General features: G+C 51.3%; 1 protein-coding gene across 6 annotated transcripts; it reads left to right on the top strand.

Annotated features, from left to right (window-relative positions):
- The first annotated feature begins 12,248 nt into the window (after window positions 1–12,248).
- On the top strand, window positions 12,249–24,997 carry LZTS3 (leucine zipper tumor suppressor family member 3). Of its 6 annotated transcripts, none has more exons than XM_071079587.1 (5): window positions 12,249–14,149; window positions 19,707–19,869; window positions 20,471–20,947; window positions 21,267–22,130; window positions 22,471–24,997. In XM_071079587.1, exons 2-5 carry the CDS (start codon window positions 19,798–19,800, stop codon window positions 23,167–23,169), a joined length of 2,112 nt encoding a protein of 703 aa, XP_070935688.1. In that variant the 5' UTR covers window positions 12,249–14,149; window positions 19,707–19,797; the 3' UTR covers window positions 23,170–24,997. The 6 variants fall into 6 exon arrangements, with proteins under 6 accessions (XP_070935688.1, XP_011739602.2, XP_011739607.1 ...); XM_011741300.2 differs by lacking the exon at window positions 12,249–14,149 and adding an exon at window positions 14,281–14,434; XM_011741304.3 differs by lacking the exon at window positions 12,249–14,149 and adding an exon at window positions 14,339–14,434 and having other exon boundaries at window positions 19,707–19,891.
- Window positions 24,998–26,693: the final 1,696 nt, after the last annotated feature.

The following is a 26,693-nucleotide window of genomic DNA, read 5'->3' as shown; positions in this document are numbered from 1 at the left end:
TTTTGTATTTTTAGTAGAGACGGGGTTTCACCATGTTGACCTCCCAAAGTGCTGGGACTACAGGCATGAGCCACTGTGCCCAGCCTGGTGGTGCCTTTTTCATAGTTAGATTTTAGAACCCTTGACTCACAGCCCAGCCCAACACAGGTCTATTTTGATACCACTCGTGCCCTATAGAGTCCAGTAACTTCTCTTTCTTTTGGATCTTCAAAGCCTATTATTGACAGGTTCTAGATTGGAGTTATATTACACAGTTTTTCAAAAAATAGTTATTTATAAGATTAACCAGGAGCTGAAAATTATTGAAAAACTGGGAATGGGCCGGGCGCGGTGGCTCAAGCCTGTAATCCCAGCACTTTGGGAGGCCGAGACGGGCGGATCACGAGGTCAGGAGATCGAGACCATCCTGGCAAACACGGTGAAACCCCGTCTCTATTAAATACAAAAAAAAAAAACTAGCCAGGCGAGGTGGCGGGCACCTGTAGTCCCAGCTACTTGGGAGGCTGAGGCCGGAGAATGGCGTGAACCCGAGAGGCGGAGCTTGCAGTGAGCTGAGATCCGGCCACTGCACTCCAGCCTGGGTGACAGAGCGAGACTCCGTCTCAAAAAAAAAAAAAAAAACTGGGAATGGGTACATGGAGGTTGTACTCATTTTCTCTCTTCTTTCTTTTTTGTTTTTAAGATAAGCTCTAGCTCTGTTGCCCAGGCTGGAGTACAGTGGCACGATGTCAGTTCACTGCACCTCAACTCAATGGGCTCAAGCCATCCTTTCAACTCAGCCTCCTGAGTAGCTGAGGACTTACAGGTGTGCACCACCATGCCCGGCTAATTTTTTAATTTTTTGTAGAGATGGGGTTTTGCCATGTTGCCTAGGCTGGTCTCGAACTCATGAGCTCAAGCAATCCACCTGCCTTGGCCACCCAAAGTGCTGGGATTACAAGCGTGAGCCACCGCAGCCAGCCATCTATTTTCATACATGTTTAAACTTTTCTATAACAAAACATAAAGAGCCCTAGATGGCCTTGTGTATCCTTGGCTCATGCTAAACCTTGAGAAAAGGGGCTAAAATAGCTGGGTTATGTGAAGCCACCAGTAATATGGTGGCAGTTCAGTGATTCCCCCAGGCTACCACAGTGATACTGATAACTGGATGCATGTTGGATTTTTGTTTTTTGAGACAGAGTCTCACTCTTTTGCCCAGGCTGGAGTATAGTGGTATGATCATGGCTCACTGCTGCCTCAAACTCCTGGGCTCAAGCGATCCTCCCACCTCAGCCTCCCTAATAGCTAGGACTACAGGAGCACTCCACCATGCCCAGCTAATAAATATATATATATATTTTGGTAGAGACAGGATCTCACTATGATGCTCATGGTGGTCTTGAACTCCTGGGCTCAAGTGATCCTCCTACTTCGGCCTCCCAAAGCACTGGGATTATAGCCATGTACCACTGCACCCAGCCTGTACTGAGAATCTTTATAACAGAACATTATTTAAACACATCTGAAATATGTCATAAAAAATAATGTAATTTATGGGGAGCTTAGTGAGTACAAGGCATGATTTTGAACACCCTAGGGAAGTAGTGAGCAAAACACGGTCCCAGCCACAAGTAGGGGTTAGTGCAGTGGTATTAAATCTGACAGCGAGACCAATCAATCACAAGCCAGCAAGTGCACAGCCAGATGCTGGAGTGTATGAAAGGGACCAGTGGATAATAGCAGAGGCCTTCCAGGCTAGAGGGAGGACAGGTGCAGAGATCTGGAGTGGAGAATAAGGCCTGTGGTTCCCTGAGGGGAGCATGGAGTGTTGGGAGGAGGAAAGGCCAGGGCAAATGAGAGACAAAGCTGGAAAAGGAGGCTGGGACCTGGCTGGGAAAGACTGAGCCCGGAGATCTGAGCTATGTTTGGTAAGCCTGGGTGGGGAAGAGGTGGGAATGTTTATTTACTTAGTGTTTTGAATCTGTTAACTCATATCTTTTTTTTTTTTTTTTTTTGAGACGGAGTCTCGCTTTGTCACCCAGGCTGGAGTGCAGTGGCGCGATCTCGGCTCACTGCAAGCTCCGCCTCCCGGGTTCACGCCATTCTCCGGCCTCAGCCTCCGAGTAGCTGGGACTACAGGCGCCCACCACCTCGCCCGGCTAATTTTTTGTATTTCTTAGTAGAGATGAGGTTTCACCATGTTAGCCAGGATGATCTCGATCTCCTGACCTTGTGATCCACCCGTCTCGGCCTCCCAAAGTGCTGGAATTACAGGCTTGAGCCACCGCGCCCAGCCTAACTCATATCTTAAAACCTTTACATCACTGTATCCCACAAATTGTCATTACACCATCAACTTCTCCCTCCACAAGCCACTGGACTGTTTGAGAATATCCCTCAAGTCTTCATGCGTTCATGGCTCAACCCCAAGATTGGAGACAGCTATTCCCCTAAGGTTGTGTTGTTCAGATTCTTTTAACAGTATCTCTTAGTAAGAAATCCATTTTCCTATGTGTGCATTTACGCATATAGATATATGAAGCAGGCGTTTCACAGTACAATCCTTTTGGTTTGATGCATGTTGATTCTTGCCTCTCTATTCTGTTTTATTGCCAATGGTGACTAAATTGATTTTACAACAGATCTTGACCTACAGTTTGAAAAACAGAGTACTAAAGAGTCTTGTTTCCTTTATTGAGAACAGGGCAAGGATGAGTATCTGGGTAGAGTTGTGCGTTGTACATAACCTTTGATAGTCATATAGTTGTACCAAAAACAATTTCAGTAGTGACACTGAAAAACATTTTGACTTGATTTATCCTGACAGCATACATAATTTTTGACTGGCTAATACATTATTTGATTATTAATTACAGCAAAATGGATAAGGGAACCTTATAAGAAAACATACCAAATACCAATACTGTAACATTACACTTATTTAAATATAACCTTTTGCTTATAGCTTGGTAGATTTACTCTGACTGGTTTTTAGTCATTTTAACTTACTTTCTATTTTACATTTACTATTTAAATTTCTACCATATGACACAAAAACACATCTATAATATAATAAAACTAAAACTCTCTTTTTTTTTTTTTTTTGAGGCGGAGTCTTCACTCTGTCGCCCAGGCTGGAGTGCAGTGGCACCATCTCTGCTCACTGCAAGCTCCGCCTCCCGGGTTCGCGCCATTCTCCTGCCTCAGCCTCCGGAGTAGCTGGGACTACAGGCGCCCGCCACCGCGCCCGGCTAATTTTTTTTTGTATTTTAGTAGAGACGGGGTTTCACCGTGTTAGCCAGGATGGTCTCGATCTACTGACCTCGTGATCCGCCCGCCTCGGCCTCCCAAAGTGGAGGGATTACAGGCGTGAGCCACCGCGCCCGGCCAAAAACTAAAACTCTTAATGTTCTAACTGTTCAGAACTGAGTAACAGACTTAATTCCTCAATTGCTGTAGGAGATTTTCCTTTAGCTGTTTCTCAGCAAGGTAAGTCAAGTCACCTTGTTGAGCTAAACTCCACAGTTCCCTGTGTTGTTCACATAATAGTGTAGTTGTGTGGACATGTGCTTGCTGTCTAGTTGGGCAGTTGTCTTTTTTTTTTTTTTTTTGAGATGGACTCTCGCCCTGTCACCCAGGCTGGACAATGGTTCTGTCTTGGCTCACTACAACCTCCACCTCCCGGGTTCAAGTGATTCTCCTGCCTCAGCCTCCCGAGTAGCTGGGATTATAGGCACCTGCCATCATGCCTGGCTAATTTTTTGGGGCTTTTTTTTTTTTTTTTTGGACAGTCTCACTGTGTTGCCCAGGCTGGAGTGCGATCACAGCTCAGAGTTTAAGATCAGCCTGGGCAACATGGTGAAACCCCATCTCTACCAAAAAAAAAAGACAGAAGTTAGCCAGGTGTGGTGGTGTGCACCTGTAGTCCCAGCTACAGGAAGCTGAGTGAGACCAAAAAAAAAGGACCTACATGCTCTATCTGTTTCACAGGTACATGTATGATGCAGAGGCACTCACTTGAAGTGGTGACTTGTGTTCCTTTTCGCTTTGTATCTAAATATCTTGAAATGAGGCTTACAGGGTATAGGTACAGATGAGTCTGTTAGTATCATATAAACAATGCGTCAATTACATAAAAACAGAATCAGACGTTACAGGGGGACCTTGTGGAACATACAAAAAACATAAACCATTTTCTATCTTGGTAAAATGCAATTAGTAAAGAATAGTGTTAAGAAAGAGAATATAGTTTTTAATTTTTTGTATATTTTTCCTTTAACTTTTATATTTATTTATTTACTTATTTTCACTTTTTGAGACGGAGTCTCGCTCTCTCAGGCTGGAGTGCAATGGTGCGGTCTCGGCTTACTGCAACCTCTGCCTCCTGGGTTCAAGCTATTCTCCTGCCTCAACCTCTCGAGTAGCTGGGATTACAGGCGCCTGCCACCATGCCTGGCTAATTTTTGTATTTTTTTTTTTTTTTTTTTAGTAGAGATGGGTTTTCACCATGTTGGCCAGCCTGGTCTCAAACTCCTGGCCTCAGGTGATCCGCCCACCTCACCCTCCCAAAGTGCTGGGATTATAGGCGTGAGCCACCACGCTCGGCCTTAAATTTTATTTTTCACAGACCCTGTGTGTGTGTGTGTGTGTGTGTGTGTGTGTGTGTGTGTGTGTGTGTAAACATCAACTCGGCTGGGCGCGGTGGCTCACGCCTGTAATCCCAGCACTTTGGGAGGCCAAGGTGGGCGGATCACCTGAGGTCAGGAGTTCGAGACCAGCCTGGCCAACATGGTGAAACCCCATCTCTACAAAAATACAAAAGTTAGCCGAGCATGATGGCGGGTGCCTGTAATCCCAGCTATGTGAGAGGCTGAGGCGAGAGAATTGCTTGAACCCAAGAGGCGGAGGTTGCAGTGAGCCGAGATTGTGCCGCTGCACTTCAGCCTGGGCGACAGGGCGAGACTGTCTCAAACAAACAAACAAACACAAAAAAAACACATCAGCTTATAAAACAGTCATAAGAGACCCCAGCATTCTTGGATTATAATCATTTCAGTTACTTTTATATTGGCTTAGATAACCCCCAAGACCTTTACTGGTCATTCCCAGGAATTTTTGGCCCAATTCCAGAAGTTTTCATTTCCTCAAAAAGTAAGCACAGCTGTAAAAGGCTTTAGTACAAACATTCAAACTTTAGCATGAATTAAAGTGCCTTGTCTGCCCCCTAATTTGCTGTTCAGAGGTAATGGCAAGCAGTCATCTCAGAGAGGTAAACCCAGATCCCCTTCTGGACAAGTTGGTGGGTAGGACCCCAAAGGATTGCAATAGTCTTTCCTAATCTGATAGGTTTTGGTCTGTATCTCTTCAGTATCAATAAGGATATAGATATTTTCAACTGCTTATTGGCTATCTGGATTCATAGTGATATATATCTATATCTATATTTATTTATTTATTTTTTGGGACAGAGTCTTGGCTGTGTCACCCAAGCTGGAGTGGAGTGGCATCTCGGCTCACTACAACCTCTGCCTCCCGGGTTCAAGTGATTCTCCTGCCTCAGCCTCCCAAGTAGCTGGGATTACAGGCACATGCCACCACGCCTGGCTGATTTTTGTAATTTTAGAAGAGACGGGGTTTTGCCATGTTGGCCAGCCTGGTCTCGAACTTCTGACTTCAGGTGATCCACCTGCCTCGGCCTCCCAAAGTGCTGGGATTACAGGCATGAGCCACCGCACCCAGCCCTAAGTGATATATTTCTTTTACCTATTTATCTGTAGACCTAGGGTTTTCGTGATTTCATTCATCATTCAACAAAGGAATGTTGTGTCTATTATGTATTTGTATTCATTTTCTACTGCTGCTGTAACAAATGACCAAATCTTAGTGGCATAAAACTACACAAACTTATTATCTTATGCTTCTGTAGCTTAGAAGTCCAATGTGAGTCTTCTGTGCTAAAATATAAGGAAGGACTGTGTTCCCTTTCTGGAGGTTCTTTTCCAGCTAGAGGCCACCCACATTTCTTGGCTCATGGCCCCCTTCTTCCATCTGCAAAGCCAGTTATATTGCATCTCTCTGATCATTCTTTCCTAGTCACATCTCCATCTCACTCTTTCTGCCGTCCTCTTTCACTTTTAAGAATACTTGTGATGTAGCCGGGCGAGGTGGCGGGCGCCTGTAGTCCCAGCTACTCAGGAGGCTGAGACAGGAGAATGGCCCGAACCCGGGAGGCGAAGCTTGCAGTGAGCTGAGATCCAGCCACTGCACTCCAGCCTGGGCGACAGAGCGAGACTCCGTCTCAAAAAAAAAAAAAAAAAAAAAAAAATACTTGTGATGACACTGGGCCTACCTGGATAATCCAGGCTAATCTTCCTATTGTAAGGTCAGCTGATCAAAACCTTAATTCTATCTACAACCTTAATTTTGGTTGGCCATGTAACAACATATTCACAGGTTCTGGGGATTAGGATTTGGACATTTTGGGTGGGGGGCATTATTCCGCTTACTCTAGAGTATTAAGAGAGAGATGATTTTTTTAAATTTATATTTTAAATATGTTTCTAAAGACAGTCAAAAAGGAAAATGAGTTTATTTGGAAGAATAAACAGGTAAGTAAGCTCTGAAAATGTAGAAATAGCAAAGGATTAAGATATTAAATATTTGCCCAGCTGTGGTGCCTCACATCTGTAATCCTAGCACTTCGGGAGGCAGAGGCAGGAGGATTACTTGAGGTCAGGAATTCATTACCAGCCTGGGCAACTTACCAATACCCCTTCTCTACAAAAAACTTTTTTTTTTTTTTTTTTTTTTTTGAGACGGAGTCTCGCTCTGTCGCCCAGGCTGGAGTGCAGTGGCCAGATCTCAGCTCACTGCAAGCTCCGCCTCCCGGGTTCACACCATTCTCCTGCCTCAGCCTCCCGAGTAGTTGGGACTACAGGCGCCCGCCACCGCGCCCGGCTAGTTTTCTGTATTTTTTAGTAGAGACGGGGTTTCACCGTGTTAGCCAGGATGGTCTCGATCTCCTGACCTCGTGATCCGCCTGTCTCGGCCTCCCAAAGTGCTGGGATTACAGGCTTGAGCCACCGCGCCCGGCCCAAAAAACTTTTTTAAAAGGAAGCTGGGCATATCTGTAGTCCTGCCTCCTCAGGAGACTGAGGCAGGCAGGCAGGAGGATCACTTGAGTCTAGGAATTCGAGGCTGCAGTGAGCTGATTGTGCCAAAGTGCAAAAATTACATTACTGCCTAGACTCCTTTCTTCTGCCATATGACCTGTGATCCCACAATCTCAAGGTAGCCCATGTTTAATCTCATATGTATCTTTCCTGAATTTTCTATGCACGTACATATATATTCTTTGAAAAAGAACACAGGGGCTGGGCACGGTGGCTCACACCTTTAATCCCAGCACTTTGGGAGGCCAAGGCGGGCTGATTACCTGAGGCCAGGAGTTCAAGCCATCCTATCCAACATGGTAAAACCTCATTTCTACTAAAAATATAAAAATTAGCTGGGCATGGCCAGGCATGGTGGCTCACACCTGTAATCCTAACACTTTGGGAGGCCCAGGCGGGTAGATCACCTGAGGTCAGGAGTTCGATACCAGCCTGGCCAACATGGAGAAACCCCGTCTTTACTAAAAACACAAAATTAGCCAGACGTGGTGGCGCATGCCTGTAATCCCAGCTACTCGGGAGGCTGAGGCAGGAGAATCGCTTGAACCCAGGAGGCAGAGGTTGCGGTGAGCCGAGATGGCGCCATTGCACTCCAGCCTGGACAACAAGAGCGAAACTCCGTCTCAAAAAAAAATTAGCCAGGCATGGTGGCGGGCACCTATAATCCCAGCTACTCAGAAGGTTGAGGCAGGAAAATCGCTTGAACCCAGGAGGCGGAGGTTGCAGTGAGCCGAGATCATGCCACTGCATTCCAGTCTGGGTAACAGACTAAGACTCCATCTCAAAAAAAAAAAAAAAAAAAAAAAGGTAGAGGGACTCTCTGTTTTGCGGGCTGCTCAATAAATAAATAATCATAGTAGAAAAATTAGAGCATGATAGGTTGATAGTTATACATATGATTATGCCACAGCTTTTTTCACTTACTGTGGTCATCTTTCTGTGTCAACACATAGGCATTCATGTCCTTCTTTTAAATATCAATAGCTGTCTATTGTTACATTGCATTGGATGCCTTGTAATATTTAATCAATCTTCTATTAATAGATTGATGTATTTACAAGGTTTTTTTTTTTTTACTTTTACAATCAGTACATTAGTTACTGTCTTCAGACATATGACATATTATTAGTGATGTTATCTCTTCCCAAGAAATGAGATTGCTGGGTCCAAGGATGTACACATTTCATATTTTTATATACTATCCAATTGTCCTGCCAAAAGGCTGTACCAATTTATACCCTCAAAAATGCTATGTGAGGCTAGGTGCAGTGGCTCACACCTGTAATCTGAGCACTTTGGGAGGCCAAGGCGGGTGGATCACTTGAGCTCAGTAGTTTGAGACTAGCCTGGAAAACATGGCAAAAACTTGTCTCTACAAAAAATACAAAAATTAGCTGGACATGCTGGTAAATGCCTGTAGTCCCAGCTACTCGGGAGGCTGAGGCAGGAGAATCACTTGAACCCAGGAGGCGAAAGTTGCAGTGGGACAAAATGGTGCCACTGCACTCCAGCCTGGCAACAAGAGCGAGACTCCATCTCAAAAATAAATAAATAAATAAATAAATATTAAAAAAATAAAAAGAATTATTGACTTCACTTCTGGTAAAATCAAGAGGGCCTCAAATGGTCTAGCTGTAAGCTGCCCTCCTGCTGTATTCTGTGGGTAAGGTCCCCTAGCCAATCCTTTCATCAAATGAACCAGGAGCAGTTCCTGCTTATCTCTTAATAGTAGGCTTCAGTTCCCTGCCAGTCTGTAGAATTATTCAAACAAGCCAGTTACCTCCCATACAGGAACCAGGGAGCACCTCACTCTCATCACTACAAAGCCTGCCCTCCACAACCCCTGGTTGTTCACTCCATTCCTGAGTGCACCTCCTGTGTGGCCCTGCATGGCTTGTGGTGCCCTTTCCCATTGAGTATGTAACTAATGAACTGCAGTAAATCTCACCTGTCCAGTGTCGGTGTTGTGTTTGGTCACTGCCATCACATGAAAGTGGGAACCCCTCCCTCAGCTATGGGGCAAAGAGGACGTGATTAAAACAAACATTCAAAAGACTAATGAGGCCGGGCGTGGTGGCTCAAGCCTGTAATCCCAGCACTTTGGGAGGCCGAGACGGGCGGATCACGAGGTCAGGAGATCGAGACCATCCTGGCTAACACCGTGAAACCCCGTCTCTACTAAAAATACAAAAAACTAGCCGGGCGAGGTGGCGGGCGCCTGTAGTCCCAGCTACTCCGGAGGCTGAGGCAGGAGAATGGCGTAAACCTGGGAGGTGGAGCTTGCAGTGAGCTGAGATCTGGCCACTGCACTCCAGCCCGGGCTACAGAGCAAGACTCTGTCTCAAAAAAAAAAAAAAAAAAAAAGACTAATGATATCCCATGCTGGTGAGGCTGTAGGGAAACAGGAACTCATGTAGCTTTTTTTTTTTTTTTTTTTTTTGAGATGGCAACTCACTCTCTAGCCCAGGCTGCAGTGTGCAGTGGCATGATGACTGTTCACTGCAGCCACGACCTCCCGAGTTCAGGTGATCCTCCTGCTTCAGCCTCCTGAGTTGCTGGGATTACAGGCACTTGCCACCTCACCCAGCTAATTTTTGTATTTTTAGTAGAGACGGGGCTTCACCATGTTGGCCAGGCTGGTCTCAAACTCCTGACTTCAGGTGATCTGCCCACCTCAGCCTCCCAAAGTGCTGGGATTAAGGCGTGAGCCATTGTGCCTGGCCGGTAATACATAATTCTTCATTTCAACTGTTCTTGGTTAATTGGGAGGGTTCTTTTTGGGTACTCATTTTTGACTGATTTTTTTTGGCATCTGTTATGATAATTGTTTCTTTTTCTCATTTGACAAACTCATGGCTTATTAATTTCATATAGAATAATCTACAATTTTATTTTCTTGAATTGTATGTAAGATTTTCCCCCCCAGAACTGATGAACTGATGAGTACGGTTTTCAGTTTTCCTTTCTTCCTATGCTATTATTAGGAATTGGTATAAGGGGAATTGTGGCTTCATAAAATGAAATAGACAGCTTTCTATCTTTTCTGGATTCTGATGCAGATTAGTAGGGTGAAAATTATCTATTCAGTGAGTTTGGGAGATTTCTTCCATTAAACTATCTGAGGCCAGAGCCTTTTTTAAATTTTATTTTATTTTTTTGACACAAGGTCTTGCTCTGTTGCCCAGACTAGAGTGCAGCAGCACGATCATGGCCCATTTGTAGCCTCAACGTCCCAGGCCCAAGCCATTATCCAACCTCAGCCTGCTGAGTAGCTGAGACCACAGATGTGCACCACTGTGCCTTGCTAATTTTTTAATTTTTTTTTTTTTTTTTTTGAGACAGGGTCTCACTCTGTCGCCTAGGCTGGAGTGCAACGGCACGATCTCAGCTCACTGCAACCTCCACCTCCTGGGTTCAAGTGATTCTCTTGCCTCAGCTTCCCGAGTAGCCAGCACTACAGGCATTCACCACCACACCTGGCTAATTTTTGTATTTTTTGGTAAAGATGGGGCTTCACTAATGTTGGCCAGGCTGGTCTCAAACTCCTGACTTCAGGTGATCCACCCGCCTTGGCCTCCCAAAGTGCTGGGATTACAGGAGTAAGCCACCGTGCCCAGCCCAATTTTTAAATTTTTTTGTAGAAACAGGGTCTCCCTATGTTGTCCAAGCTGGTCTTGAACTCCTAGGCTCAAGCCATCCTCCTGCCTTGGCCTCCTAAGGTGTTGAGATTATAGGCGTAAGTAACCATGCCAGCCACCAGAACCTTTTTTGGACATATTTCTTGGATGATGTTTTTAACATCTTTTTTATTCTTGTAATTTTATTTCCCAGAAAATGATCCACTTTATCAAGGTTTTCAGGGCCAGACACAGTGGCTCAGGCCTGTAATCCCAGCACTTTGGAAGGTGGAGGTGGGTGGATCACTTGAGGCCAGGAATTTGAGACCAGCCTGGCCAAAATGGCGAAAACCCCGTCTGTACTAAAAATACAAAAAATTAGCTGGGCGTAGTGGTGCACACCTGTAATCCCAGCTACTGAGACTGAGGCACGAGAAGCACTTAAACTGGGAGGCGGAGGTTGCAGGGAGCCAAGATCATGCCACTGCACTCCAGCCTGGGTGACAGAGCAAGACTGTCTCAAAAAACAAACAAACTTGTGTGATCATTAATCAGCAAGTGACAAATCATCTTAAGCAACAAAACAAAACAAAACAAAACAAGTATTGATTGGTTCGCTCAACTGATGAACCGAGATACAAATAGTCTAATCTCAGCACTTTGGGAGGCCGAGGCGGGCGGATCTCAAGGTCAGGCGTTCGAGACCAGCCTGACCAACATGGTGAAACCCTCTACTAAAAATACTCTACTAAACTCTCTACTAAAAATACAAAAATTAGCCGGGTATGGTGGTGGCATATGCCTGTAATCCCAGCTACTCAGGAGGCTGAGGCAGGAGAATCGGTTGAACCCAGGAGGTGAAGGTTGCAGTGGGCCAAAATTGCGCCATTGCATTCCAGAGGGAGACTCCGTTTCAGAAAAAAAAAAAAAGTCTAGTTCATGGTTGCTCTGAAAGAAAGGAAGGTGATTGCGTTAGTTATTCATTGAACAGATACACACTATGCAGAGTTTGTGTAAATTTTAAGTGAGACTCTGTCTCAAAAAAAGAAAAGTTTTCATATGCATTGGACCAGAGTCAGATATAGATAGTATTCTCTTATTTTCCTGGTGTTCTTTTAAAGATGCAAAATCAGGCCGGGCGCGGTGGCTCAAGCCTGTAATCCCAGCACTTTGGGAGGCCGAGACGGGCGGATCACAAGGTCAGGAGTTCGAGACCATCCTGGCTAACACGGTGAAACCCCGTCTCTACTAAAAAATACAAAAAACTAGCCGGGCGAGGTGGTGGGCGCCTGTAGTCCCGGCTACTCGGGAGGCTGAGGCAGGAGAATGGCGTAAAAACCCGGGAGGCAGAGCTTGCAGTGAGCTGAGATCCGGCCACTGCACTCCACCCTGGGCGACATAGCGAGACTCCGTCTCAAAAAAAAAAAAAAAAAAAAAAAAGATGCAAAACCATATTATTCTATGAAATAGGAATGGAGACTATAAAGAGAGATTAAGTTGAGATAAAGACAGAGGTGGAATGGAAGTTGGCTGAAAGAAAATAAAATCAAACAAGCAGAATCAAATGTCTTATTGGAGAAAATAAACAGTACTCTTGACTCTGAAGAAAATCAAATCCGTAATGGTGAAGAAAAACTTGATATAGTCTCCCAGGGTGCAGAGAAAACAGATTTATTTGACATTGGTGATCCAATGTGATAGTTTTAGAGGGCAGGAAAGAAAAAACCCAAATCTTTTCACAGAATGGACAGGAAGAAAACTTTTCTAAGCTGCAAAGAAGACCGCTTTTGTTTCTGGAAAATTAATAGATAAGGCCCATATTGATTTATACTGGCAAAATGTTTGACTTCTGAGGGTAAAGAAAAACCCTTGCAAGCACCAAGCAAACTGCTGACCTTAAACAGACAAACCCAGCTTTGCATTTTCAGTGCCAGAAGACAATGAAATAAAGACAAGAGTTTTGAGGGGGAAAGCTTGAGACTCAAGAATCCTATAAACAGGAAATCACTGTAAAGGCATTCTCACCTAGGGCAAAGGCTTAGGAAATACAACATTCCAGAGTCCCCCCTGAAATCGCCAGTCATGTGAGAGATAGGTCCAAATGAGGAATAGAAAAATTAGAATACAAAAAACCGGCAGTGACATTGAAACCAATTAAATAGAGTTGGCAAAAGCCAAAAACAAGGATTGAAAAAGAATGTGGCTTAAAAAAAAAAGTGTAAACAAAAGCTAGGTCTGTTGTCCTGATTAAGTGGACAAATATAAGTAGTGAGGGCGGCAGGTAGGAGGCAGAAAAGCACATTACATTTCTTATGACATAAAGGGGAATATAAAAACGAATTATTTGTCACTGACTTTACTAATTTGTGAAATGTAAACTATTTTCATTTGATTAAAGGCAGTCGCGAGAAGAATTAAAAACACTTTCTGCCTTGAAAATCACGATAGAAAATAAAAGCAAATGTGGGAAAATTCAGAAAACAGGAATAAATAAAAACTAGAGAATACAAAGTCGTAAGACCAAACACGACACCTATAAACAGCAGAGACGTAATGCGTTAAATCCCAGCCACAGTAGAGACTGCAGTTCTTAGGACAGACCCTGGTGCCTCCAGGCCTTTGCTAGTGCTAAACTCTCGGCCAGGCTTGTTTCCCCACCCTATTCAAGGCTGAGGCCTCAATTCAAGGCCGACTTTCTCCTCCCGGCAGTCCTCCCGGGCCGCCCTAGGCTGAGTGAGCACTCCCCACAGTGAACGCTGCCGGCGCGGGCGAGGCCGGTGCTCTAGGTCCGGGACAAAGTCCCCACCTCACTCCCTCTCACCCCGGATTGCAGCGTGTGGTCTGGGGCCACGCGTTACGCCAGGCGCTGGACAGGGTGAAAGCGTTCAATCCTGCTGGGGTATAATGTGCATTTTTTCCCCGTCGCACCTTCCAGACGGTGATCCAGTGTGAGCAGCAAGTTTCAAATCGTCTCCGTTTGATCACGAACGGAGTTTACTGCCCTTCGACGCCTCCCGCACGACAGCCCGTGGTTCTCGCGCCCGGGCGGGTCGTTTCTCGGCCGGGTGGATCCACCCGCGACGATTCGTCCCGACCCCACCTAGCGGACTTGCAAGGTCCAAAGGCGTCCGCTGGGAGGCCGCGTCCCGAAGAGCTGGCGCGGGAGAGGAATGGGGCTCGGGGCTCGGAGTCGGGAGCCCCTTCACCCAAGCAAGAGGAGCTCCTCCCCCTCTTCCTAGACGTGGGATTCAGCGAGGGCGCGGTTCCATTGGATTTGTTGCAGACGAATGACTGGGCCTAAACCCAAGCCCAAGGGCCTGGGGGGTAACGAGCGATGACCGGAGGGGATTGTGGCTGTCTTGCTGCGCCCTAGAGAGGGTGAGGCGGAGGGGTCCCACGCGCGGGCGGGGCGCAGCGACGAAGGGGTTAAGGCGCCTCGCCCCGCCCCAGCCCGGGCATTGGCTGTCCCGGGGGGCGTGGCCGGAGGGCGGGCTCGCGTTTGCCGCAGCCGCTGGTGGGCGGGGCTCGGGCGGGGAGCAGGAGGGGCGCGGAGCGGAGCCGGGCCCGCGCCGCGCGTCCCGCCGGGCGTGCTTCGGGCTGCGCCAGCGAGCCGGGCCGGTGGCGCCCGTGTCGGAGACCCAGCGCCGGACCCTGAGGCAGCGAGTAAGTGAGGCAGGCCCATCGTGGCATCCCTCCCGGCTCCGACCTGCCGCCGTGCCTGCTGCACTGCGCGGCATGTCAGACCTGACCGGGACTGGGTAGGGGGCGCGTCCCGCTGCTGGGGTCCCAATGGGGAGGGGAGCAGAGAGGAGGCGGATGATGTCATGGATGCTTCGCCCGGCCTGGGAGGAGGTGGCGGCCAGAGGGGGTGCGGCTCGGATTATGTCACCTCTTCCCTCTGCGCCCCGCCCCCCGGGGCCACACGCGTTGGTGGGGAGCCTGGGGAGGTGCGGGCGGGATTTCCCCCATCGCAGGGACTCCTAGGTCCTGTGGCCTGTGGCTGGGGTCTCTATCATTTGGCTCTGCGGGCCATGGGCTGCTGGTGAATGGCGACCCCCCCACCCCCAGCAGAAGCTCGTGTGTGCGCGCGTGTGTGTGCTCGGGGTGGAGGGGGCGCTCTCGGCCCCCTCAGTCCTCAGTCCGGAAACACCGGCTTCATCAGAGCCAGTAGCTAGGTGATGGGCCCATTCCGCCGCCAGTGCTTAGGCCACCGAGGGAAGATGGATCTCCCCTTACTCATCCCAACCAAGAAGTTCTGGATATCTCTGCACCCCAAAAGCCCTGCAGTGCCCCCAGATCCCTTTCCTCCCTCCGTCCTGCTTCCTGGAAACCCCTTCTGCTCCCCCTGCCCAGATTCACTGCCTCTTTGCATTGCCCATAACTAGCATTCCCACAGGCATTTGCCCTGCATTTCTTTGGTGCAGGGCCCAGAGATCCCTAGGACTCTGCCATCTGTGCCCCTGGGAAACCTACAGGCCAGACATGGGGATGCCTCAGAGTGAAATCTCCCTGGAGTGACCTGAGCCAAGGGCTCCAAGACGCCCCCTCGGGTGGGTAGAGATCAGGGATGCTGTCCTGAGGCCAGCCTTCGGACTGGTCTAGAAGCACGTAGGATGGTCACAGAGAGCTGGTAAGAGCTTGTATGTGAAGTAGAGAGGGGCTCAGGTCAGGGGAGATAGAGGAGGGGCATCAGGAGGGGCCTTGGGGACCCTGCTGCAAGCTCTACTCTTGTTCTGGGGACCAAGAGGAATACCAGGCGTTTCACCCATTATACATTTACTTCTTAAAATGCCTGCAAGGTAAGTGTGAGAACTCGAGGTGAAATTACCTGCATGAGGTTGCACTGCTAATCAGTCCAGCTGGGATTTACACTTGGAGCTGATGCTGCCAGAACTCTGTCTACTGCACTTGATCCTGCTCGTAGAAGGATCTGGACAGAGCAGGGGCAAGATCAGCTTTGCCCTTTAGAAGGAGTTCCCTGGCAGCTGCCTGGGGGAGGGAGTGCAGGAGAAGAAAGTCCATTGAGGAGCCCCCAGCAGGGGTGCTGGATGGAGGGGCTGGCTAGAGATTTTTAGGAGATAGAATGGTCTGGGGTTGGGGCCTCTGAGACACCAAGTGTTCCTAGCTTTGGGAGAGACACAGGTTGGGGGGTGGGTTGGAGGTACCTATACATGTAACTCTTAGGTAGAGTCCGTTTGGCACCTTCATGACGCTAATACTGTATATAATGCCCCAGGCACTGAGGGCTGAGGTGACAGAGATCGAGGCAGTTGGACAACAGGCTGTCATCCCAGGGTGGTGCACTGATGCCAGGAGGCTGCCTTTGCAGACCATGCTCAGTTACCTGGGCCAGTTCAGGACCTTTCCTCTTGGTTCAGTTCCTGCTTATCAGGGAAACATCCTCTTCCTTGTCCTGCCAGTGCCCTACTGGGATTTTGTGGAAAGAAGCTGCAGCAGTCAAAGCTTGGGAGAGACAAGGGGCAGGGCATGTTTGCAAGGGGTTAACCATGACAGGTTAAAATTACGACAAGAAGCTCTTTAGAGAGTGAGGCTCCAGAGAGATCTTCTGTGGGTTGATAGTCAAGCATTCCCCAGGTAGAGCACAGAGAAAGGAGGCTCAAGACAATGGTCCTGGAAACTTGTTTCCATCCACGACTCGAGGCATCTGAGACTTGCTGGGGACTACACACACTCTAGAGAAACAGTAGGGCAGAGTGGCATATGACCAGCCCCAACCTATGCTCAGGTTATCCTTTCCCGGATTTCAGGGAAGGTAGTACTACATGTTTGTATTGCCCCTTATAGTTTACAAAGCACCTTCCCAAACATTATACCCTGTCACTCAAGATCAACATGATCACTGTTGAGGTTTATTCCTGCCCAGATCCAGGTCTCTGGTGCAGCCACCTTGCTTTCCCCTTGCCTAGATCTTTCATCCCACTATTGGCACCTTCCCTCAGCATATTAACACTAAGGTTTCTACCATGGTTAATTTTAAAATTAAAAAAGCCCTTGAATCTCAAATCTCCTTAAATGACTGCCTTCTCTTTCAGCAGGAACTCTGCCATGTCTTTCTCTGCACTCTAACCTTGTGGACTGCCTTTGTTTTGTACCACGTTTTTGTTCTGTTTTGTTTGTTTGTTTGAGAGGGAGTCTTGCTCTGTCACCCATGCTGGAGTGCAGTGGCGCAATCTTGGCTCACTGCAACCTCCACCTCCTGGGTTCAAGCAATTCTCCCACCTCTGCCTCCCCAGTAGCTGAGATTACAGGCATGCGCCATCACACCCAGCCAATTTTTTTGTATTTTTAGTAGAGACAGGGTTTTGCCCTGTTGGTCAGGCTGGTCTCGAACTCCTGACCTTAGGGGATTCACCTGTCTTGGGCCTCCCTAAGTGCTAGGATTACAAGCCTGAGCCACTGCCCCAGCCTATTTTTTTTTTTTTTTTTTGACATAGTCTCGCTTTGTCTCCCAGGATGGAGTGCAGTGGCATGATCTCGGCTCACTGCAACTTCTGCCTCCTGGGTTCCAGTGATTCTCCCACCTCAACCTCCTGAGTAGCCAGAATTGCAGGCGTGCACTACCACGCCCAGCTAATTTTTTGTATTTTTAGTAGAGACGGGGTTTCACCACGTTGGCCAGGCTGGTCTCGAACTCCTGACCTCAAGTGATTTGCCTGCCTTGGCCTCCCAAAGTGCTGAGATTACAAGCGTGAGCCACCACATCCGGCACTTGTACCACTTTTCTGAAACCATTCTGACATAGACGTTGGTGATGTCTTCAGACCGGCTCCTAAATCCTCAGCACACTCTCCAATCCCAATGTTACCTGGCCCTGTTATTTTTGACACTGGAAACTGTCCCCATATTCTTGAATCCCCTCAATCTTGGCCTTCAGGGCCCACTTTCTCCTGGCCTTCTTCCTGCTCCCAGAGTGCCTCCCAGACTTCTGGGGCTTTGCTCCCTGGCCCAGTGCGGGACCCCACCCTCAGCACCCTTGAAAACTGATGATGTCAATTTCTCTCCATCTAGTGCTTTTTTTTTTTTTAAGGCAAAGTCTCGCTCTGTCACCCAGGCAGGAGTACAGCGGTGCAATCACAGCTCACTGAAACCTCTGCCTCCTGGGTTCAAGGGATTCTCGTGCCTCAGCCTCCCAAGTACCTAGGATTACAGGAATGCACACCACGCCCAGCTAATTTTTCTATTTTTAGTAGAGATGGGGATCCACCAAGTTGGCCAGGCTGGTCTGAACTTGGCCTCAAGTAATCTGCCCACCTTGGCATCCCAAAGTGCTGGGATTACAGGCATGAGCCACCTTGCCTGGTCTCCATTTACTGCTTGAGAGGTATCTTTCTCTGATATTTCCCAAAGCAACTATTTTCCCCAAGCAGTCTCGCCCTATCATGTTAAGAGTGTCACACCCACCCTGGTGCCCAGTCCAGAGTTCTCCCTTGTCCCCACCGCCTGACCTCATCTGTATGAAATTTTGCCAGTTCTTTCCCAAACCCTGCCCAGGCTTTCCTACTGGTTCCAAGCCTCAGGCCTTTCAGCCTTCATCCTCTCAGTCCGCAGCTGCTCCCCACATGGCAAGGGAAGGGGGCCATGCTTAAGGTAGGAGGGGGTTGCAGGGCTGAGGCATAGCGGGCTGGAGTATGCTGGGGAGTAGAGGCAGAGCAGGGACTAGAGTGAGGCCAGAGAGGGACCCAAGGCACAAAGGGAAGGAGGCTATCACTCTCAGGGTTGTGCACTTGCTGATTGCACCCTTCATTTGGCTCTCTGTCCTCATCCTAGTCCTGGCCCTTGCTTATGGGGACAGACAGGTCCAAGGGAGTAGGGTGGCAAAGTGCTCTTCTCCACACCTGTGGGAACAGATGCTGAGTATGGAATTCTACAAAGACAGTGGACAAGCTTGGTAGTGAACTTTCCAACAACCTAGAGCTCTCATTCCTGGTGTGGGGGCCAGAAGACTCCTGAAGGACAACAGTTTTGTCAGGTTCCCTTGATCTGGGCCAAGGATACAGCATTAGAACCCAGATGCCGTATCCTTGGTCTGGGCCAAGGATAGGGCATCTGGGTAGAAGATGGTCTGTGGGGCCATCGGGTGCCACGTGGACCCCTTAACTTCATAGGGAAGGAGGGCTCCCTGCCTGGTTTTTGCAGGGTGTAGTGGGAAAAGGCCTGAAGGGCACCCCCTTCCATTTCCCACACACTTATTTGAGGGTCTAACCCGAGGCAGACACTGCCTAGTGCTCCTGCCCGGCTGCATTATGCAGATCTCTGGGGCAGGTGTTCCCAGGTGCGAACTTGAGACAAAGGAACGAGGAAGCAGGGCCTCCCTGAGCACAGGTAACCCGAGGCCTGGCTCCCACTGCGCCTGTGGGCCCGCCTTGGGGGAGGGGGACGTGCACCCACAGAAGGGCTCAGAGGGCTTCATGGTAAGCTGAACAGGGTCAAGGTCCACAGGGAGCAGGAGAGGGGAGTAATCCAGGAAGTCTTCCTGGTGGCAGTGAATTCTTAGCGGGGTTCGGCAAGCGCAGGATCCTCGGGGGCGCTGCAGGGTGCGCGGCCCCTCCCCTCCCCCCGCCCACCTGTGGGAAACGCAGGCCCAGAGGGAGGCTCCGTCAGCGCCAGCAGCTGGCGCCACTGCGTCCCCTGCCCCGGCCTCAGCCAGCCCTGGGACCTCTGCAGAGGACTGATCCCGGGAAGGGGGCCCTGTCTTAAAACCTTGGGGCGGGCAGGCCTGCCACCTACTGCAGCCGCGGCCCCCATCCGTCCGCGGGGGACAGGGCGTGCCCTTGGCGGCGCCCACCCGCGACCCAGATGCGCACCGCCTACCCACCCTCCCCAAGACTCCCGTTTCCTCAGGCGCTCGCCGCCTCGGGGCGCCTGGCACGCGGCAGCCCCGCAAGGTAGGTCCTTCATTCCTCCCATTTCGCAGAGGAGAAAACTGCAGTCCGGGATGGCTCAGTCGGCCCCTCCAAAGCCGCGCAGCTGGTTCGGGCCGAGCCCCGACTGCGAGAGTGAGGCACATGGCCCCTGCAGACCGGGCCTCGGAGGGTCCCAGGCTTGAGGACCTGTCAGCCCCTCAACCCTTTGGAAAGGCAAGGAGAGAAGCCTGCGCTGGTAGTGAGCTTCCACTTCTGCCCTGACTGCAACACCTTAGGTTAGGGGGCTGGGAAGGACCCCCACCCTCAATTTTTGGATACGAGTGTATTTCTCTCCCTCCCCTATCTTCTGAGGTTGGTTCCCTGTTGGATTCAGGTACTGCTCTCCCCTTCCAACCCCATTTCCCCAGCCCGTGAGGTTCGGATGTTAGGGTCCCAGACCCAGGATAAAGAACCCCAAAATTCTGGGGTTGCAGCAAAAAGTTGAGAGGGTCACTGAACCTGGGAAGCTCATGGCGGAGGTGGGGCTAACGCAGAATTTTAGGAATGGAATGCTGAGCTGAGCTGAGCAACGGCTGGGGGCTAGGTGCATGGAGCCCTGGGGGTTGGGCTTTATCAGGTGGGCAACAGGCAACCATTCCCAAGTTCTCTCTTTTATCCCAGCCCTATTCCTTCACCTTGGATGCCTGAGGACTTTTTGTACCCATTGTAAGGAAGGGGACACTGAGGGGCAGAGTGGTGCTGGGTTGACTTGGCTGGGGTGGTGGGAGTAGGAGTAGGGTCTTACCTATTTCTGCCTTCCTACCTGTGCCCACAGTGCCCCCCTGGCTTAGTCATGGCGAAGCTGGAGACACTACCTGTGCGCGCTGACCCAGGGCGGGATCCTCTCCTGGCCTTTGCCCCACGGCCCTCCGAGCTTGGACCCCCGGACCCCCGCCTGGCCATGGGTAGCGTGGGCAGTGGGGTGGCCCATGCTCAGGAATTTGCCATGAAGAGCGTGGGTACCCGCACAGGGGGAGGGGGCAGCCAGGGCAGTTTCCCTGGCACTCGAGGCAGTGGCAGTGGGGCCAGCAGGGAGAGGCCAGGCCGCTACCCCTCAGAGGACAAGGGTCTCGCCAACTCCCTCTACCTCAATGGTGATCTGCGGGGCAATGACCACACTGATGTCTGTGGCAACGTGGTTGGCAGTAGCGGTGGCAGCAGCAGCAGTGGTGGCAGTGACAAGGCGCCACCACAATATCGTGAGCCCAGCCACCCACCCAAGCTCCTGGCCACCTCTGGCAAGCTAGACCAGGTCAGCCTTTTTCTGGGGGTGGGAGGCAACCCAGAGAGGAAGGCAAAGTGGGCCTTCTTGGAGGTTGGGTTGTAGGGGCAGGATGGAGGCTGGGCTGGGGAGTCATGGACTGGGGACCTGGGGCCAAGTCTAGCGGGTGGATCAAGGACAGAGATCTGGCATTGGGGAGCCATGGGGTAGAACCCCAGATGGGGGACCTCAGGATGGAGATCCAGTAGGGGTGGGAGGTGGGGCTGGACAAGTCTCGGCCAGAGGGAAGAGCCTGGGCCAAGCCCAAGGCCTCATCCTGATGCCCAGCCCCTTCCTGCCTTTCCTACAGTGCTCAGAACCACTAGTTCGGCCATCGGCCTTCAAGCCTGTCGTACCCAAGAATTTCCACTCCATGCAGAATTTGTGCCCCCCGCAGACCAATGGGACTCCTGAGGGACGACAGGGCCCTGGTGGCCTCAAAGGCGGACTGGACAAGTCCCGGACCATGACTCCAGCGGGCGGGAGTGGGAGTGGCCTCTCAGACTCAGGCCGGAACTCCCTCACGAGCCTGCCCACCTACAGCTCCAGCTACAGCCAGCACCTGGCGCCCCTCAGTGCCTCCACCAGCCACATTAACCGCATTGGCACTGCCAGCTATGGTAGTGGTAGTGGTGGCAGCAGTGGTGGGGGGTCGGGCTACCAGGACCTGGGGACCTCCGATAGTGGACGGGCCTCCAGCAAGAGTGGATCATCGTCATCCATGGGGCGGCCAGGCCACCTGGGCTCTGGGGAGGGTGGAGGTGGAGGCCTACCTTTCGCAGCCTGCTCACCGCCCTCGCCCAGTGCACTCATCCAGGAGCTGGAGGAGCGCCTGTGGGAGAAGGAGCAGGAGGTGGCAGCTCTGCGGCGCAGCCTGGAGCAGAGCGAGGCGGCCGTGGCCCAGGTACTGGAGGAGCGTCAGAAGGCGTGGGAGCGGGAGCTGGCCGAGCTGCGGCAGGGCTGCAGTGGGAAGCTACAGCAGGTGGCCCGCCGTGCCCAGCGTGCCCAGCAGGGCCTACAGCTGCAGGTGCTGCGTCTGCAGCAGGACAAGAAGCAGCTGCAGGAGGAGGCAGCCCGGCTGATGCGGCAGCGGGAAGAGCTGGAGGATAAGGTGGCCGCCTGCCAGAAGGAGCAGGCAGACTTCCTGCCCCGGATGGAGGAAACTAAGTGGGAGGTGCGGGCTGGGGATCTGGGCCTCCCCCCTCTGCCTCCCTTCTGTCCCTCTGGGAAACCCCAGGGCATTTGCCCCTCACTATCATAAGGGGGTGGGGGGTGGTGAAAGGAGCAGGGGGGACAAAATCAACTGGCAGTGCCTGTGAGGACCGGAGGCCATCCCCTGGGTGAGACATGTCCATCTTGAGTCCAGGCAGGTAACCCGGTGCGTCGCTGCGGATGAGGGGCTGAGCCAGCAGCCCCAGGAAGCTTGGTGCCCCTGGCTCCAGATCTGGTAGCTGGGTTGGGGTGAGCAGAGCTCTGCCTTTACCTGGCTTCTCCTCTCACCTGTTCCTGCCCAGGTGTGCCAGAAGGCTGGTGAGATCTCCCTCCTGAAGCAGCAGCTGAAGGACTCGCAGGCGGATGTGTCGCAGAAGTTGAGTGAGATCGTGGGACTGCGCTCACAGCTGCGGGAAGGCCGGGCCTCGCTTCGGGAGAAGGAGGAGCAGCTGCTCAGCCTGCGGGACTCCTTCAGCAGCAAGCAGGCCAGCCTGGAGCTGGGCGAGGGCGAGCTGCCTGCTGCCTGCCTCAAGCCGGCGCTGACCCCCGTGGACCCGGCCGAGCCACAGGATGCTTTGGCCACCTGCGAGAGCGACGAGGCTAAGATGCGCCGTCAGGCCGGGGTGGCCGCTGCTGCCTCCTTGGTTTCCGTGGACGGGGAGGCGGAGGCTGGTGGGGAGAGCGGGACGCGGGCCCTGCGGCGGGAGGTGGGGCGGCTGCAGGCCGAGCTGGCGGCTGAGCGGCGGGCCCGGGAGCGCCAGGGTGCCAGCTTCGCCGAGGAGCGCCGTGTGTGGCTGGAGGAGAAGGAGAAGGTGATCGAGTACCAGAAGCAGCTGCAGCTGAGCTACGTGGAGATGTACCAGCGCAACCAGCAGCTGGAGCGCCGGCTGCGGGAGCGTGGGGCCGCAGGGGGTGCGAGCACGCCCACTCCCCAGCATGGCGAGGAGAAGAAGGCCTGGACCCCCTCCCGCCTCGAGCGCATTGAGTCCACAGAAATCTGATCGACCTGGGCACTCGGCCTATTGACAAATGTCCTGTCAAAAGGCCACAGTCCCTAGTGTCCCCTACCCTCCATCTCCCCCATAGATCCCGTATCCCCAGACCAAAGAGGTTCTCTAAGCAGCTGTGACCAGGTTCCTCCCTCCCCACCTGCCCTTCCAGCTCCAGCACTGCTCCCGTGGCAGCCCACTTGGACCCTCCTAAAAGGAGGGAATAGGGGGAGGGCAGGATGAGCAGGGGCAATCCTAGGTGGTGGGGGAGTCATGCTCCCTTTCTTGGCACCCTCTTGTTGGAGATGGAGGCAGCAGGCCTGCAGTGCCATAAGGTGCCCCAGTCCTTCTGGGGGTCAGGGCTGCTACTGTTGGGCCACCCTGTGTCCAGTGATGCTCTCTGTGCTCACCTCCTAGGCCAAGGAGCCTGAGGGGGCCTGCACTGGGTTTGCTGAGACTGACAGACCCTGGGCTCCAGACCTCTCTCCCTCCTACAGTGCTCTCCCTCCCTGGGCAGATTGGCAGGACAAGTGGGAGCAGATGGCCTGCCTTTGGTTGAGAGGGCTACCTGCCCAGCCCCTCCCCCCAAGATCTCTTGGGCTCAGGCCTCAGAGCCTGGCCTGGTCGTGAGTGTGTGTCCCTGTGTGTGTGTTGCGGGAGGGGAGGACTGGGGCTGGAAGTCTGGCACCCAGGGAAGATCTGTCCTCCTGTTCTTGGAAAGGGTTGCCTGATGGCTTCTCGGCTCTACCCTCGCCCTTCTGGCCAGGATCCCGCAGGGCAACAGCCCCATCTGCTTGGCTGACCCCACACCCAGGGCCACTGTCCGGCTCCAATACAGCTATTAAGTACTACCTGCCTCTCAGGCACTCTCCTCACCCAGTTTCTGAGGTCAGACGAGTGTCTGCGATGTCTTCCCGCACTCTATTCCCCCAGCCTCTTTCTGCTTTCATGCTCAGCACATTGTCTTCCTAGGCAGCCTCTTCCCCAAAGTCTCACCTTTTCTTCCAGTAGAAAATTCTGCTTGACTTTTGGTGCACTGCCCACTTCCCAGCTCCACTGGCCCAAGTCTAAGCCGGAGGCCCTTTTTTTGGGGGTGGGGGGAGAGTTGGATGTGATTGCCCTTGAAGAACAAGGCTGACCTGAGAGGTTCCTGGTGCCCTAAGGTGGCTCAGCATCTACCCAGGGTAGGCCTGGCATGAGGGGTTAGGTCAGCCGACGTCAGCTACTTCTCTTGGGGCCCTCTCAGAGTCCATCTCCCCAAGACAGGAAGGGAAAAGCAAATTTCTAATTCACCAGCAATAAAAATTGGAGGAGGCTTGGCCCTCAGCCCTTGTATTTCTCTCTTTTTCACTCTCTCTTCCTCCCACCCCCAGGACTGAGTTTTGGGGGGCAAGGTGGAGAGAGCTGGCAACTACTGTGAGCAAGTCCCCTAGCCCCTGACCAGCCTCCTCCCATGACTGGTGACTGTTTAATGAGCTGTGCATCCCCCACAAAAACATGAGTGCCCCTCTGTGTGGCCTCTGACCCTTTGCACAGCCCTTCTGGGTGGTCCTCACCAGGTCTCTGAGCTGGGTGGGAGGCCATCCTGGCAACCACTGCCCATTCCATTCACCCCTCACTGCACCTGCCCTAGAACCTGGGCCTAGGCCACAGGGGCAGGGAGAAGAGAAGGCATTAGTAAGAAAAAACTAGAAAAAAATATGAACAGACTTAGCTTTGGGACGTCCAACCACAAAAGAAATTATATATAAATATATATAAATATATATCTCTACCATATGTGATGGAAAGACTTTTTGTTTTCCTTTCCCAAAGAAATAAAATGGAAAAAGCCTCTCGAGTGGTATTCTTTGGCCTGTTTATGTCTTTGCAGGTGTGGGAGGTGAGGCCCGGGTGGGGGATGGAGGCAAAGCTGGAGTAAACAGATTTCCCAGAGGAGGCATGAGACTGGAGGTGCTCACTGGGCCGTGCTAGGAGGTTGGCCCAAAGCCCAAGCTCTGCCACGTTGCCTGGGAAGAGTTGTGGTGCCACGTATCTGCCCAGTGGGGCTTTCTCTTCAGCTCACACCGTTGTCAAAGGGGTTTCAAGCTCGTTCCAGCTCAGAATCTGGACACTAAGCTGCTAGCCAGAAAGCAGATGATGTAGGACAGCTAGATGCAGCCTGCGGTCGTCTAAGCCACCATACAGCAACTGGTAGATGTTTGCGGGTTGAATGGATAGAAGTGAAGAATGGGAATAGGTTTGCAATTAATGGTGAAGCCCCGAAGGCAAAAGAGACCCAAGCATGCTGCACAGCAGAGAGCTTCCCTTTACAACAATTCCTCTGTCATCCTCTCAAAGCACCACAATCAAGAATGCATTCTGTTGTAAGTAACACAAAGGACCTCAAAGAGTGGTTTATTTTTCCCCAACCTGACAAGAAATCTGGAGGTGGGTGTCATGGTTGTTGGATCATCGGGGACCTAGATTTTCATCCTCCCACTGTCCCATCCTTAGCATGTTATTCCCTCCTTACCACAAAGTGGCTGCCACAGCTCCATGAAGGCATTGAGGCTGCCCCACTTTATCATGAAAGTAAAAGCTTTCCCAGAGCCCTCCCAGGACCCTTCCCTTTAAGTCCTGTTGGCCAGAACTGAGTCACATGCTCCTCCCACTTCAAGGGAGAATGGGAAATTGAGCATTACAAAGAGAAAAGGATTGTCATGGCTGCCTGGGAACAAACATGGTTCATTCCTTGGGGGTAGGCACTCTGCTTTCTTCGGGTTCTACTGGCAAGGACAGAGTCATAACAATGAATAGTGTTTGCCCTGGTCTGGCCTGAATGAGAGAACCCTCCCTAAGCAGTGGTGTCTGCGGTCTGGAGCTCCAGATATTCAAACAGCGCTGTCTCCAGAGATCAGGAGTTGGGATGCCAGGCTTGCCTCTCCTTGCAGGGATGTGTTCTCCCTACATTGATTTTGTCTTCCCAACAGGATAGTGCCCTGGAGGGAGCATGATTTCTCAGCTCTCTTTCACCCCGCTTAGGAGGTGTGGACTGGTAGAGCCAAGGCATTGACAGGATATGAAGACCCTGATCAGCATATCTCAAGTGCCCTCAGGAATGGCAGCCTGGGGCCAGGCCTTTCTGATAGGTAGAGGCTTGGTAGAGTCTCTTTCTTGTCTAGGTACCTGTACTGACAGCTGTGTCAGTATATGTACCCAGTAGGACCCAGCCCTCCTTCTTAGGGTGGTGGAGAGTCGCCCTGGCTCATGCTCCATAGCTCTGGCCTCCCTAAGCTCCAACTCCACATCTATTTCTCTCAGCAGGCTCATCTATCCATCATGTCACTAGCTCTTTTCCTGGGAGCACTTTACAGATACATCTCTATTATACATGCATTTTTTTTTTTTTTAAAGATGGAGTCTCACTGTCGCCTGGGCTGGAGTGCAGTGGTGCAATCTCAGCTCACTGCAACCTCTACCTCCTGCGTTCAAGTGATTCTCTTGCCTTAGCCTCCCAAGTAGCTGGGGTTACAGGTGCCTACTCCCACGCCCAG

Source organism: Macaca nemestrina, chromosome 15 (assembly GCF_043159975.1).
Source record: "Macaca nemestrina isolate mMacNem1 chromosome 15, mMacNem.hap1, whole genome shotgun sequence".
Taxonomy (NCBI): domain Eukaryota; kingdom Metazoa; phylum Chordata; class Mammalia; order Primates; family Cercopithecidae; genus Macaca; species Macaca nemestrina.
The sequence above is the reverse complement of the archived record's forward strand: the minus strand, read 5'-3'. Positions and strand labels throughout refer to the sequence as shown.